At 40.7% G+C, this 16,645-nt stretch overlaps 1 protein-coding gene across 1 annotated transcript in view; it reads left to right on the top strand.

Moving 5' to 3' along the window:
* The window catches only part of atp9b (ATPase phospholipid transporting 9B), a 150,298-nt gene that overhangs the window by 15,039 nt on the left and 118,614 nt on the right, over positions 1 to 16,645 (top strand). Inside the window, exons 3-6 of the mRNA XM_060942667.1 lie at positions 1,569 to 1,719; positions 5,836 to 5,949; positions 6,071 to 6,179; positions 12,149 to 12,207. Coding sequence (XP_060798650.1) covers positions 1,569 to 1,719; positions 5,836 to 5,949; positions 6,071 to 6,179; positions 12,149 to 12,207 — 433 coding nt within the window. The remainder of the gene's footprint in view (positions 1 to 1,568; positions 1,720 to 5,835; positions 5,950 to 6,070; positions 6,180 to 12,148; positions 12,208 to 16,645) is intronic.

Here is a 16,645-nt window from a genome sequence, read left to right on the forward strand (position 1 = left end):
ATCAGTCTGTGGCACTGCTGAGGTGTTATTGAAGCCCAGGTTGCTTTGATAGTGGCCTTCAGCGTATCTGTATTTTTGGGTCGGGTGTTTCTCATCTTCCTCTTGACAATACCCCATAGATTCTCTATGGGGTTCAGGTCAGGCAAGTTGGCTGGCCAATCAAACACAGTAATATCATGGTCAGCAAACCATTTGGTAGTAGTTTTGGCACTGTGGGTAGGTGCTAAGTCCTGCTGGAAAAGGAAATCAGCATCTCCAAAAAGCTCGTCAGCAGATGGAAGCATGAAATGCTCTAAAATCTCCTGGTAGATGGCTGTGTTGACTTTGGACTTGATAAAATACAGTGGACCAACACCAGCAGATGACATAGCACCCCAAATCATCACAGACTATGGAAACTTCACACTGGGCTTCAAACACCTTGGATTCTGTGCCTCTCCACTCTTCCTCCAGACTCTAGAACCATGATTTCCAAATTAAATGCAAAATGTACTTTCATCTGAAAAGAGGACTTTGGACCACTGAGCAACAGTCCATTTCTTTCTCTCCTTAGCCCAGATAAGACACTTTTGACATTGTCTCTGGCTCAGGAGTAGCTTGATATTAGGAATGCAAAAGTTGTATCCCCTTTCTTGAAGATGTCTGCTCGTGATGGGTCTTGATACACTGACACCAGCCTCAGTCCACTCCTTGTGAAGCTCTCCCAAGTTCTTGAATCAACTTTTCTTGACAATCCTCTCAAGACTGCGGCCATCCCTGTTGCTTGTGCACCTTTTCCAGCCACCCTTTTCAGCAATGACCTTTTGTGGCTTACGCTCCTTGTGGAGGGCATCAGTGATCATCTTCCGGACAACAGTCAAGTCAGCAGTCTTCCCCATGATTGTGGTTGTGTGTACTGAACTAGACTGAGAGATACACTGTGTTCATACTGTTTTACTCAAACTCGAAATGAAATATTCTAATATTTTGAGATTTTTTTTTATGTTTTTGTACTGTATGCCATACTGATTAAAATAGAAAAATGCTTGAAACATTTTAGTTTGTGTAATGAGTCTATAATATATAACATTTTCACTTTCTTAAATAACTAATGGAAAATATTGAGCTTTTTCACAATATTCTAATTTTTTGAGATGCACTAGTATAAAGCATACATAGGATTGCATCAATCCTTACCAAAGAAAAGTCAAGTCTCATTACATGTAAACATTTCCTGTTCCGAAACTAAATTTGTCTTCTAGATCCAGTTCCAATTTAGCCAAACACAAACTCCAGTATAATTATTTATTGGCGCACACGAGCTTTGTGTGGATTTATTGTCCCTGTGGTTCAGGATGTTTGTTGAAACTGCAGTTTTTTTGAGGGGACACCAAATGATCTGACACCCTCCTGATTGACTGCAGAGGGAAAAGAACAGAGGGAGAGACTTAATTTACATTTAAAGAGACTTTCATTAGAAATCCAGTTACAGTGAAACCATCCAGGTATTCTGTGTATGAGGTGTTTAGTTTTCTCTTCATGCTACTGATTTGACTTCCTTCTCTCTCTTGTTGACTTCCTGACCTCAGCTGCTGCGAGTATCTGGCTCACGTGTGCCGGAGGAAGAAGGAGCTGAAGGCTCGAACCGTCTGGCTCGGCCACCCTGAAAAATGTGAGGAGAAGTACCCCAAAAACGCCATCAAAAACCAGAAATACAACATCCTCACCTTTGTGCCAGGGGTAAGTGTAGAACACGCACACAACACAAGGCAGTTATAAACGCATGGGATGAGTTGTTTATTATTTATCACCAGCTATCCAGCATGTGTTTTTTCGTTCTTGTATCATCAGGGCTGGACAAATGCTAAATTCATTGGTTCTGGTGTACTTTCCAAATCCATGTTTAATTAATTAGCTTAAAAATGTGGTAGCTAATGTGAGGTATGGCAAGTTGTTAGCGATTTAAGTGCATTAATACAGATTGAAGGAAACGAGTGAGTTCATGATTTTATTGTCCTTTTCTTATCATTTCTGAATGTCCTGTTTGGTTCTTTGACAAAACAGATGAAATGTGTTCTCTCCTCACTTCGTGTATAAAAGCCAGAAAAAAAAAATATCCTGGACATGAAATCTGCTTGTCCCGGGCACCTGGTCAAGTGATTTGTCCACCTATGTCTAAGCATGTAACAATATATCGTGCGCTGATAAATCACGATGCAAATTTATAATGATTCAAGTAACTGAAATAAAAATGAGCCATGATTATTATCAGGCTGTGCAATCTCTTAGTTTTTCCTAGCTGTAATTGTGTTGTTTAGACAGCAGAGGGAAACGGCGGAAATGCACATGATTTCAGCAGAGGTGGAAGTAAAGCCTAGGTCACAACCGGACGTACAAATTTTTTTTTTTTGGCCGTGCGATTTTTGGCGTTTCCCAAATCGCTGCATTTTTTTAATTTATTTATTTATTTTGCTCGTGGAGAAAGACGCACGTTGGCCGTAAGTTTGTCTTGCAACCTGGAAAAATGTAAGCCCCCGTAGAGTTTGTTTGACATGACAAAGAACCTCTGCGGCCAGTCTACGGCTCGAAAATCAGCACGTCACACGCGCGCCCTCCGTGCGGTTCTTGCGTTTTTTTTTTTTTTTTTGCACGTAGACCGGCCGTAGGAGCACGTACAGCCGGTTGTGACCGAGGCTTAACGCAGATCTAATGCAGAGAAAACGCACAACGGACCTAAAATGTGAGAGCTGCTGTGTGATTGACTGTGCAAATAGATTTAACAAGAAATCCGAGCTCTCTTTATACAGACTACAGAAAGATGAATGGAGAAGCAAATGGAGGTAGTACAAATGTTTATGAAAGTTTATTAAGAAAAGCCCTATTTGTTATTAACTTGTTCATTTTTATTAATGAAAGGAATATTTCAGTAATGGGGCTATTTTATTATACTCATATTCATTGGATATGAGCAATCGTGCGCTCTGATTGGCTAGTAGTAGAGTAGCCGGTCGGATCATATACAGTGAGTAGAGAAGAACAAGATGGCGGAGCGTGTTGCTGAACCAACCGAGGACGAAATAAAAACTCTCCTCGAAAACAAAACTCCAAAAAATACAAAAAGAGGAACACATAGGTAAGGACCCCATCCCCCAAGAATTATAACATTTTTCACAAATTGCTCCTGTCATTTTGCTGGTTTGTTTGCATTCTTTATCTTTATTAAAATTTATTTTTAAACTGGTTCAAAATCTTGAAGTTTGAAAATTTATATAACTGAAATGTCCAAGGAAGAATTAAATAAATGTCTAAAGCTATTCTATACCTCGGCACAACAGCAAGACGGCACTTTCTACAAAAACACAATACTAAAGTCAATTTGTGCAGCCACTGATAGGTTTTTAAGAAGCCCGTCTAAGCGGAAATGATTTTGATGGACGTTTTGTATAAAGTTTTTATCAAATTTGCAAAAAATAAAAATGCTCGGTATCTGAAAATCCAGTGAATGTGGATGGAATAAGTTATTCCACTCAATCTTGTCGTACAACTCTGATTCCAAAAAAGTTGGGACAAAGTACAAATTGTAAATAAAAACGGAATGCAATAATTTACAAATCTCAAAAACTGATATTGTATTCACAATAGAACATAGACAACATATCAAATGTCGAAAGTGAGACATTTTGAAATTTCATGCCAAATATTGGCTCATTTGAAATTTCATGACAGCAACACATCTCAAAAAAATTGGGACAGGGGCAATAAGAGGCTGGAAAAGTTAAAGGTACAAAAAAGGAGCAGCTGTAGGACCAAATTGCAACTCATTAGGTCAATTGGCAATAGGTCATTAACATGACTGGGTATAAAAAGAGCATCTTGGAGTGGCAGCGGCTCTCAGAAGTAAAGATGGGAAGAGGATCACCAATCCCCCTAATTCTGCACCGACAAATAGTGGAGCAATATCAGAAAGGAGTTCGACAGTGTAAAATTGCAAAGTGTTTGAACATATCATCTACAGTGCATAATATCATCAAAAGATTCAGAGAATCTGGAAGAATCTCTGTGCGTAAGGGTCAAGGCCGGAAAACCATACTGGGTGCCCGTGATCTTCGGGCCCTTAGACGGCACTGCATCACATACAGGCATGCTTCTGTATTGGAAATCACAAAATGGGCTCAGGAATATTTCCATAGAGCATTATCTGTGAACACAATTCACCGTGCCATCCGCCGTTGCCAGCTAAAACTCTATAGTTCAAAGAAGAAGCCGTATCTAAACGTGATCCAGAAGCGCAGACGTCTTCTCTGGGCCAAGGCTCATTTAAAATGGACTGTGGCAAAGTGGAAAACTGTTCTGTGGTCAGACGAATCAAAATTTGAAGTTCTTTATGGAAATCAGGGACGCCGTGTCATTCGGACTAAAGAGGAGAAGGACGACCCAAGTTGTTATCAGCGCTCAGTTCAGAAGCCTGCATCTCTGATGGTATGGGGTTGCATTAGTGCGTGTGGCATGGGCAGCTTACACATCTGGAAAGACACCATCAATGCTGAAAGGTATATCCAGGTTCTAGAGCAACATATGCTCCCAACCAGACGACGTCTCTTTCAGGGAAGACCTTGCATTTTCCAACATGACAATGCCAAACCACATACTGCATCAATTACAGCATCATGGCTGCGTAGAAGAAGGGTCCGGGTACTGAACTGGCCAGCCTGCAGTCCAGATCTTTCACCCATAGAAAACATTTGGCGCATCATAAAACGGAAGATACGACAAAAAAGACCTAAGACAGTTGAGCCACTAGAATCCTACATTAGACAAGAATGGGTTAACATTCCTATCCCTAAACTTGAGCAACTTGTCTCCTCAGTCCCCAGACGTTTACAGACTGTTGTAAAGAGAACCTAATTTTTCTCTTTCAATGATGCATTTTCTCAGTTTAAACATTTGATATGTCATCTATGTTCTATTCTGAATAAAATATGGAATTTTGAAACTTCCACATCATTGCATTCCGTTTTTATTTACAATTTGTACTTTGTCCCAACATTTTTTGGAATCGGGGTTGTACGTGGCTTATAGCTAACTCAGTGCTACGCACCTCGTCAGCTATCCGCTCATGTACGACTCGATTTCGTGGAATAATTGTTAATTACGCCAATATTTACAAATGTACAGTAGGTAAATGATTCTTTTTGGTTACTAAGGAAATGAAATGAGGCTTTTTTTTTTAAATTTAACAAAAGGAATATTGAAGTTTTACAAAGAATAGGAAAATGTTGCAGTTTTTTTTAGTAATAATACTTAAATGAAGAGTTTTATACATCATGGGGAAAATTGAATTGTGAATCGAATCATGAATTGGGTGACTCATGACCTGCCTGGCCCTGCCTCACGCTCGTATCTGAGCTCATGCGTTGTTGAAAGTGAAATCCCTTCCTGTGGTTCTCAGAACAGCTTTCCGTCAGTAATCAGGTTAATGAGCCGCTATCTGTGAACCGAAAAGGCAGCAACGTTCTGACGTACCTTTTTCCGTTCACGCGTCCAGCCGATCTGCTGTTATGACTGTTAGCTGATGTCTTATTCAAGTGTGGCTGGCAACTTTATTTTCAGCTTGTCTTATGAATTTTGCATGAGGAAACGAGCCGCTGTTCTGAAGCGCTGCTATATCTGATCAGCATGTGAACAGGGAGAACATGATCTATCAGAACAGTGAGTGAACGGAGAACAGAACGGAGAGCTTTAATGCTACGAAAATGTGTCAAACCGTAGTTGTTCCCGACACGCACCAAAAAAAACAAGTTTTAACTAATAAACGAGGAATTATTTTTAATTTGTTCTTGTCTGTTTTTATTTTAGGTTTTATACCAGCAGTTCAAGTTTTTCCTCAACTTGTATTTCTTGGTGGTGGCTTGCTCCCAGTTCGTGCCATCTCTGAAAATCGGGTATCTCTACACTTACTGGGCGCCGCTGGTGAGTTGTAACAACTCCTGAACGAATCCATAACCGAACGGTGTATGAATGATGTAACAAGCTGTCTTTAAAGCCATTGTTTCAGCTTTCGATGAGGTCCATTGTTCTTCCCGTCAATCAGGCTTTTGTGTTGTCCGTCACCATGGTGAGAGAGGCCGTGGACGAGGTCCGCCGCTTCAGGAGGGACAAAGAGATGAATTCTCAGATGTACAGCAAGCTCACAGTCCGAGGTGACCCGTGAACATTACCGCTTCCACATTCGCTAATTATTGTTTTGGTCCGAGCCAGTAATGTCCAACGATTTCTGTCTCACTTGTAGACGACATTCTTTTTATGTGAATAGTTTTCCCTCGTGCATGTTTATTCTGTGTAACAGGTTTTTATTGCGTCCCAGAAAACCCACACTGATTGATGAATTCTCTCAAACAGCAGCTCTGACAGTAGTTTCAGCTGCAAGGTTAATGTTAATGAGTGTATTATAACTTGGTATTGCTGCCATAGTAACAACATGAATGGATTTAAATGTTGTCATCACTGATGCAGTGAATGTTTTTGTGATGTGTATAAGTAGAAGTGTAGCAATATTGCACATTATTCTATCCACATTCACTGGATATGAGCAATCGCATGCTCTGATTGGCTACTCTACTACTAGGCTATCAGCTCATATACCGTGAGTAGAGAAAAACAAAATGTGGCACGCAGCAAGTCAGATGTATCACTTTATCAAGTATTTAAAAAAAAAAAAAGGCTAAAAGAATAGTGTGGGTTCCCCCCACCACCAATATTTCCTGTTCCACACTCCAGTCCAGTTGGTGGCAGTAATGCACCTTTTAAGCTGGTTTGCCATCCGCAAAAAAAAAAAACCTAAAGAAGAAGAAAATAATGGTGGAGCATGTCGCTGAACCAGCCAAGGATGAAATAAAAGCGCTACTTGAATGGAAAAAAAACCCACAAAAAAAGGAACAAAATATGGAATGAAGGTATTTGATGGTAAGAGCATGTCGTATTTTTCAAAAATTGTTAGTCGTTTCACCGGTTTGTTTCCATTCTAAGCAGAAATGATTTTGTCGGATGTTTTGTATGAAGTTTTTATTTATCAAATTTGCCAAAAAATAAAAATTCTGTTTTTCTCAATCCAGTGAATGTGGATAGAATAAAACCATTATTCCACTCATTCACCGTACATAGCTTATAGCTACGCGCCTCGTCAGCTATCAGCTCACGTACGACTCGATTTCATGGAATAACTGTTAATTATATCGTTCAATGCAAAGCTCTCAATTTGATCCTTCGGCGTATTGACTAATACATTCAACAGGCATGAGTATCAAAGCTGCAGATGCGAGACTGTACTCGGTTTCATGACAAATACAAGATTCAAAATCGTGTCTGAGGCTAGAGAGAGAACCGCTAACGGCAGAATGGGAAGTTCCTGTGCTTCAGACACGCCTCCATGAGGGTCAGAGCAGTGAAAGGTTTTTAAAGTTTTCCGTTCTGAAGGTCTTTCCATGTAGCCTGGCAAGCCAGACTCAATGTGAATATTTAGTCTGGCCTCGATTTGTAGACATTTCCGAAGGGTGTGGGAGGAACAACCCGCTGTCTTTCAAACTGTCTCTGTGCGTATAGGCCAACGCTCTGACCAATCAGCGCAACAGTGACTGTGACGTAGTCAGAGCGACAGAAAGCAGTGGGGGAGGCCTTGAAATTAAATAATTTTTCAAAATGCGTATTAATTAATAAACAGGTTCTAGATATTAAGAAGTTTGGCGATAATGACCACAAGTTTGGAGTCTGTACCACATACACATTTTTTTCCAAGTGTTTTTCAAGGGTTTGCTTAAACTGTTTTTGAGAGTTTTTATTTAGTGGTGTTTGGTGAAATAATTTCCCTTAAATTTAAAATAACGGGAAAATAAGAAACAATCAAAAAGTAATGTTTCAAAGCTGTTTATTAATTCTTTGTACTGCACAAACTAGCCCCATCCTTTTGGCTACGAGCGGAGCCAGCTGGTAGATCAGACTTTTGCCATAGCCGGTCGACAAAACAGCGAAAACGTCCTTCTTGAAAAGGAATGAGCGGAGAGCCTCTTCCTGCTCATGTTTCAACGAAAACTCCAAGTCTAATTCTTCTAAAACTGATTCCAAAGCGGAGTCAAACGCGCGCTGTTCACTAGCCGTAGCCATCTTTCCTGCTGTGCTTTCTCCAGCGCCGCGCAGCTTTGTCGTCACTCCTGCAAAAGCCCGCCCAAAGAATCCAAACAAAAACCTTGCGTTGTGATTGGCGGGCACGATTTGATGCCCGGGGTGTTTTGGTTTATATGGTGCGAGGCTAGACCCACTCGCTAGGCAAAAAATATTTTTGGCCGCTAGGCGGTTGGGTCTAGTTTACTAGGCTACTTTCCATGTACAGCAAGACGCAAGTAAATGATGTGAAAGTGTGAAAAAAAAATTGATGAATTTGAGGTAATGTTTACATTAAATGCGCTGTGATTTGTTTTTGTGGAATGCTCGCATAATCACGTGACGATGGAGTCGACAAGTGGTGGTGAGCTGGTGCGTTTTACCCCTGCAAACTTTGTTGGAGGTTGTTTTTTGCCTCGGTTTACACTACCGTTCAAAAGTTTGGGGTCACCCAGACAATTTTGTGTTTTCCATGAAAAGTCACACTTTTATTTCCCACCATAAGTTGTAAAATGAATAGAAAATATAGTCAAGCCATTTTTCTGGCCATTTTGAGCATTTAATCGACCCCACAAATGTGATGCTCCAGAAACTCAATCTGCTCAAAGGAAGGTCAGTTTTATAGCTTCTCTAAAGAGCTAAACTGTTTTCAGCTGTGCTAACATGATTGTACAAGGGTTTTCTAATCATCCATTAGCCTTCTGAGGCAATGAGCAAACACATTGTACCATTAGAACACTGGAGTGAGAGTTGCTGGAAATGGGCCTCTATACACCTATGGAGATATTGCACCAAAAACCACACATTTGCAGCTAGAATAGTCATTTACCACATTAGCAATGTATAGAGTGGATTTCTGATTAGTTTAAAGTCATCTTCATTGAAAAGAACAGTGCTTTTCTTTCAAAAATAAGGACATTTCAAAGTGACCCCAAACTTTTGAACGGTAGTGTAGCTCTTCCCAACCCAAATCAAAAAGTAGTGATCGGATTTTGAGGAATGGTGAGCCATGGGTCAAGGAGCAATTGATTTAGATTTTGATGCAAATCCAAATATGTGGCTTGGTGGAGGTGTACACTCTGCTGAGTGCCCGTCGAGTCCTTTTACCAAAAAAAAAAAAAAAAGGGGGATAAAGAAAATTTGAGGCTCATCCTGTCCTGAGAATGCAGGGAGTTTTACTGTTTGGTTCATGAGGTGCTGAGACTGATGGCAAGTTTCAACACATTACAAAGTAAGCTACAGATCATGGACTGTTTATACACCGTATTCATTGTCGAGCTCTTTTTTTTTTTTTTTTTTTTTTTTTTTTTAAATCCCCCACTGGCCAAAAGGGGATTGTCATGGCGAAGTCAGTCTGTCCGTCCCAGAAAAGGGTGCTCACCTTCTGGAATCAACTCCTCTCACAATTTGTGGAGGAATTTCACAAAACTTGACAAGGCATTATGTCGGTAGTACGCATATGGCCCTTTTCCACTACCCTTTTTCAGCTCACTTCAGCCCGACACGGCTCGCGTTTCGACTACCTCAGAGCAGCACGACTCAGCTCGCTTCAACCCTACTCAGCACCCAAAACTTGCACAGTTTTGGAGTAGGGCTGAAGCGAGCCAAACCGAGCCGAGTGGGGCTAGGGGCGTGAGCAGACACTCCCCTGTGCACTGATTGGTGAGGAGGAGTGTCCTCACATGCCCACACACGCCCCGCGAGCACGCTGGGATCTGTAAACACCATAAACCCGGAAGAAGAAGAATTACGAATTACGAGAATTTCTGAAGCCTTATGCGCCTCGCCTCATCTATACGCTCTTGCCAGTATCTGTTGGCGTTGTCGGTGACAACAAGCCACAGCACCAAGACCAGCAACACTAACGACTCCATGTCCTCCATGTTTATTGTTTACTATCCGGGTCGTGAGACTACCGCTTAAAAGGTCACTGATGTCACTGTTTGCGCCGCCTAACGACACCACATGACGTCCACCCACTTTCGCTAACTCCACCCAATGTGTCCACCCACTTCCAGCCAGCACGGTTCAGCGCGGTTGTAGTCGAAATGCAACTCCAACAGCTCGACTCAGCCCAACTCAGCACGGCACGGCTCAGCCCGACTCAGCCGCATTGGTAGTGGAAAAGCGGCAATATTGTTTTGTTCAATTCGGTCACATTTTGCCAGAGTTGTGGCCCTTGATTAACAACCTTGTACTTTCACAATTTCATGAAGGTGCGCTTGCCTTCTAACATCAACTCCTCTCATGATTTTTGGACAAATTTCTCAAAGCTTGGCAAAAGGCCTTGTTATATGACACTAATACGCATATTGCGATTTAAATTCGTTTGTGAAAATTTTCCCCAGAGTTTTGACCCTCGATTAAATCACTTGTACTTTTGATAATTCCATGAGGGTGTACGTTCTTCTGAAATCAACTCCTCTCACAATTTGTGGAGGGATTTCACCAAACTTGGCAAAAGGCTTTGTTATATGACCGTTATACGCAGATTGAAATTTCGTTTAATTTGGGCAAATTTTACCAGAGTTATGGCCTCGATTATTAACAAACTTGTACTTCTGGCAATTTCATCAAGGTGTGCTGCTTTCTGAAATCAACTGACCTCACAGTTTTTGGAGGAATTTCAAGTAATTTGGCAAAAAGTTTTTAAAACCCCCACCGGCCAAAAGGCCTGAAGGAGGATTGTCGTGGCGACGTCCGTCCCGGGAAGGATACTCGTCTTCTGAAATCGGCTCCTCTCACAATTTTTGAAGGAATTTCACGAAACTTGACAGAATTCTTTCATGTCAGTAATACGCATATTGCAATTTCATTCAATTCAGTCGCATTTTACCAGAGCGATGGTGTAGTTGCCAGCAGGGGATATTGTGCTCTCAGAGCAACCCCCCCCCACCCCCCCACCCCCCCCCAAAAAAAATCTTAGTCATTATGTTTATCATGGGGTGGCACGGTGGTGTAGTGGTTAGCGCTGTCGCCTCATAGCAAGAAGGTCCGGGTTCGAGCCCAGTGGCCGGCGAGGGCCTTTCTGTGCGGAGTTTGCATCTTCTCCCCGTGTCCGCGTGGGTTTCCTCCGGGTGCTCCGGTTTCCCCCACAGTCCAAAGACATGCAGGTTAGGTTAACTGGTGACTCTAAATTGACCGTAGGTGTGAATGTGAGTGTGAATGGTTGTCTGTGTCTATGTGTCAGCCCTGTGATGACCTGGCGACTTGTCCAGGGTGTACCCCGCCTTTCACCCGTAGTCAGCTGGGATAGGCTCCAGCTTGCCTGCGACCCTGTAGAACAGGATAAAGCGGCTAGAGATAATGAGATGAGATGTTTATCATTTTAATTGCACTGGATTGTGAGAGAGAAACTGAATGAGAGACTCCACCGCGCCTGCAGTAGTGTGATGACGTCATCACAGCCCGCACTCTGATTGGCGAACTTGATCCTTTTCACACTGCAAAAAAAAGAAATACACTTCACTTTCACGAATGACCTTTCGCCTTTGATGTGAAAGTGTTCATTTACAGGGTGGTCATTTGAGAGATGTATTTTCAGGAAAAAATAAATATGCGCTGTGTGTGTGAAGATCTTGATGTACTACTACTTTAAAAAAAAAAAAAAATTTGTTTGTTATATGCTGTTAAGTCTGAATGGACCGCACAAACACTCATTAACACACCATTTTCAGTTAGTTGTTGTATCTTGTGGTGTGTTTTTTTTAAATTTACTGAAATTGGAAACTTGAGGCAGTGATTATTTTTGCTGTCGGGAAAAAAAATCGTATTGCGACACCATTGTTTTAAATTTGTTGAGAAATGGATAAGCTATAAACAAAGTGTGACTCGTTTGTATTTAATACGGTGTTAATTCTTGACCCGCTGCGATGTCGGAGGAATCAAACCCTTCAAGCTGAGATTTTCCCTGTCTACTTTTATTCCTTGCGTATCTTCATCTGGTTGAATATTTTCATTTTTGTTTGGTCATTGGTTATTTATTTTTTAATTTTTTTATGATTCTCCTTCACAGGGAAAGTCCAAGTGAAGAGTTCAGACATACAAGTTGGAGACCTCATCATCATTGAAAAGGTTTTTATCCTTTTCTTCCTCCCTCTCATTTTCCCTCCCTTTTTTTTTTTTCCTGTCAGTACAGGACTCGACATCTGTGTGATCTGTCCCATGAAATCCTGTCATACTTTTGATTGTGCATCATGTTTCTCACGGCTTGTGGTCACCTCTCTGTAATTGCTTGTGTCACATGTGACCTTGCTCAATTATTTAGAGTCTATGCTATAGTGCGAGTAAAGTTACTGTGCTGTGATCTCCCATCTCCAGCCTGACCGCTTCATATAGACACGCGTGTCAGAAAAGCACAGCTCCTGTAAAGATCAGACAGGCATTCACAGCACAAAGTCTGGACAATATCATCGCTTGAGTTACGCTTCCCAAAGCAAAAACATCATGCCTGCAAGGAGGGGGGGGAAGAATCACCAAATAAAGACATAATATAATTAAATTCCTTTAGAGAACGAGAAAAGTTGAGAAACTAAGAACAAAAAAGTGAAACAGAGCGAGAGAAAAGAACAAATGGAGAAGAGGGAGAAAGAAAGGAAAAAGAAATGTGGACAAGAAGAGGGAAGGGGGATGAGAAAAGCACGGGGGGGAGAAAGAAATGGGCAAGACAAAGAACAAAAGATTGAAAGGGAGTGAAGGAATCTGAGAAAGTGACATTTGAAAGAGTAGGTGAGAACCTGAAAAAGAAGTTTAAAAAGAAACGATGAGAAAAATAAGCAGAGGGAGACACAGTATGATGGTGTATTAAGGGATATTGTAGGTTAAAAAAATAGAGCTGAGGGAGGGGGGTTTAAAAAAAAACAACTCAATTTCCGAGATTATAAACTCCTAAATTTACAAGAAAAAACTCAGATATTCACCGAGATTATAAAGTAAAATTTGCATGAAAAATTGAGATTAAAAATTCCGACCCGAGGTCATTTCCCGATCCCTCCCCATCTCTCTCTCTCTCCCGCTCATTTCCTGTCTCTACACTGTCCTATCCAATAAAGGTGAAAAAAGCCCAAAAAAATTTGTCTGGCTAACGCAACTTCAAAGCTCTGCGAGCATTTGGTCTGGCAAAGATATTAAGCCCAACCGTTTCCCAAAGCGCGTGGTTGACCCGCCTCCCTGAAATGCCTCAGTTTGCTATTGGTCGAAGCCAGAAAAGGCTGTGACGAAGCTTAAACCAATCACATCACTCTTTCCTCTGACGTATGTGATGCGACGGAAACTGCTTGAGTAACAGGAGGAGAATAAATACCTCCAGGGCTGCTCTTGGCTCCGTTTTCAATGAGAACTTCCCGTTGAATGCTTTCAATACAGCATCTACCGCTGTGTCAAAGGCTTGCCGCTGCTCCATGTTCGTAATGTTTCTAGTGAATGAAGCGCTTCCGGCATAGATTCTGTAAACAATCTATGGCTTCCGGTCGCAGTTCTACTACGTCAGTGCCTTGAACACGCCTCTACCCAGGGCCGTTGGAGATGCTCAAAGTTGATTGGCTCCCGATTTTTCAGGAGCTTGGAAGAGCTGGAGATAGCTTGCCTTGCCAGACTAAGCTCGCAACAGGCCCTCGTGTTGCATCACACTTAGGATGGGCGGGCCCAGGCTACAAAAAAAATCTTAAAAAAAAAAAGTGGGGAATCCTTAGAGAGAGAGAGAGGGAGATAAAAAAATATTTAATTTATTGGGGTCAAGATTGGCTCAACGTCATCACACCACAGCTGAGCTGACGGTTATAGGAATATGCAACATGAAAGAAAACAGCGCTGAGAGATTCCACTACATTTTCCCAGAATGCACTGCAGCTGGGAAGCATGCGATTGTTTTCTCAGAAAATAAGTTTTTTTTTTTTTCCTCATAAATTTGTGACTTTTTAATCATGAACTGTGTCCGAAATCACTCACTCATTCACTACTCACTATATAGGGAATTACTATCCAGAGGACTATATAATGAGCTCATTGATTTTAAAATGAAAAAACACTTTCGGACACGACTCTGTCGCACCGTTATTTACATCATTACTGTCTCACAATTAAAACGTGCCAGATCAGTCGGCTGGTGGGTTTTCAAAATAATAAATCCATTTTATACTGAGCGTATTTCCTACATTAATAAATACAAAGTACTTTTGTGTCTGCTGCATCTTTTCAGTTCTTTTAAATCAAGGCTTTCTTTCTTTCTTTCTTTCTTTCTTTCTTTCTTTCTTTCTTTCTTTCTTTCTTTCTTTCTTTCTTTCTTTCTTTCTTTCTTTCTTTCTTTCTTTCTTTCTTTCTTTCTTTCTTTCTTTCTTTCTTTCTTTCTTTCTTTCTTTCTTTCTTTCTTTCTTTCTTTCTTTCTTTCTTTCTTTCTTTCTTTCTTTCTTTCTTTCTTTCTTTCTTTCTTTCTTTCTTTCTTTCTTTCTTTCTTTCTTTCTTTCTTTCTTTCTTTCTTTCTTTCTTTCTTTCTTTCTTTCTTTCTTTCTTTCTTTCTTTCTTTCTTTCTTTCTTTCTTTCTTTCTTTCTTTCTTTCTTTCTTTCTTTCTTTCTTTCTTTCTTTCTTTCTTTCTTTCTTTCTTTCTTTCTTTCTTTCTTTCTTTCTTTCTTTCTTTCTTTCTTTCTTTCTTTCTTTCTTTCTTTCTTTCTTTCTTTCTTTCTTTCTTTCTTTCTTTCTTTCTTTCTTTCTTTCTTTCTTTCTTTCTTTCTTTCTTTCTTTCTTTCTTTCTTTCTTTCTTTCTTTCTTTCTTTCTTTCTTTCTTTCTTTCTTTCTTTCTTTCTTTCTTTCTTTCTTTCTTTCTTTCTTTCTTATTGAGCCTTTGATTAATTCCTCGTTCCGCACTAACTTTTTGTATTTTATGTCTTGTTTTAGGTTATTCTCTTACTATATTTAATTGTAATTGAATGTCCGTTTTATAACGTGTTTCTTCCTCCGTCCATTCACCCCAGCACTCCCCCCTCCATTTCAGCACGACCGCAGTGCACGATGGTGTATATATTGCTTGGTTAGTGACCATCGGTTGTACACTACTTTCATGATGCATTGTGGGATACTATGAGTGCACTAATATAGGGTGTAATAATTTCTCACTATATATTCCGACGGCACAACAAAATGGCGAACTCACTTTTATAGTCCACTATAGACCCCTTCGCATGTTTGTAAACAAACCGACCGTTGCCAGGATGCGCGCGCAGCCTGGACCCAGAAACAATGGCGCTGCCCATAGACCGGCATTATGAGCTGTCAGATTATGCCAAACAATTGTCGTTACAAGATCGAGAATGCTACATAAATAAGTTAACTCTAACAAGTGGACATCGCCTACCGGATCCGCATTTAATTAAAGAGTGGACGGACGATGTTAGTAAGTTCCCTGGTATACAATGGCCAGATATATACTCGTACCTTATTGACAAGACTTCAGTGTACACCCACGAAAAACTTCGTGCCTACAAGTCTTTAGACGCATATGATTATGTTATGTGCGGGCATGTACAACTTGATTAACAATGAGACATTCATATTCATTTTGTTTTAATCAAATTATGCCAGTGATGTGATGGCAATGTGGCTTTAGCTACAACAGCAAATACCAACACTAAACAGCAATTTGCAGGAGGGAATGGCATGAAAGGAATGATAGTGTAAAGAGTGCAGCTAAGAGAAATCAGAGCTGCGTAAAAAGCGAGAGGCAGAGAGCAGAAATGAAACTGAACGGGGCGGGAGCTAGGTTAGAGCAGTCAACGTAAGTTGGCATTTAGAGTGAGGGCACACAATTTTACCTTTCCATCCTTGCTTTAAAATTGTGATTTTCGGCATACGCAAATAATGATGGCACAAAATCTGGACTGCTTGAGTCAAGCGAGACCTCTCCTACAAACAAAATTGCATGCAAAGCTAAGTTAACATGCTAACAATATTCATTACATTGTGTAACTATGACCCAGCTAATCAGACAAACGTTACCAAAGTATTTTGCTACATCAATAAACGAAGACTAGAAAGAATAAAAAAGAAAGATTTAATAAATAGCCTGATCTTACCTGTGATGAAGTGGGCGCTGCAAACCCGCGCATTTTTGATGGTGCTTTCATCCCAGTCTACACGTTTGATGGCTTGTAGTCATAGACGTCGGCGAATTTTTTTTTTTTTTTTGGAATGGGTGAGATCCTGCTGGAATTCTGAACATTTTAACCCCATCACTGCTACAATTCTGACACCCGAAAACACAACAACTAGGCATTTCTGAGTCTTTTTTGGGTCCAGGCTGCGTGCGCAATTTCCGCTTACGTATGAATGACGTTTACTGTGAAGGGGTCTATTTAGTAAGTGATTTCGGACACCGGGATGGAAATCTTTGTGTGTGGGCCCCACCGGCAAATTATATAAATTTTTTAAACCTTCAGTGGTCCTCGTACACAAAGTGAGAGAAATCTGTAAATAAATTGTCATAAATGCCACAGATTATTAATCAGGGACGCCTACACATTA

This window comes from Neoarius graeffei, chromosome 16 (genome assembly GCF_027579695.1).
Source record: "Neoarius graeffei isolate fNeoGra1 chromosome 16, fNeoGra1.pri, whole genome shotgun sequence".
NCBI lineage: Eukaryota > Metazoa > Chordata > Actinopteri > Siluriformes > Ariidae > Neoarius > Neoarius graeffei.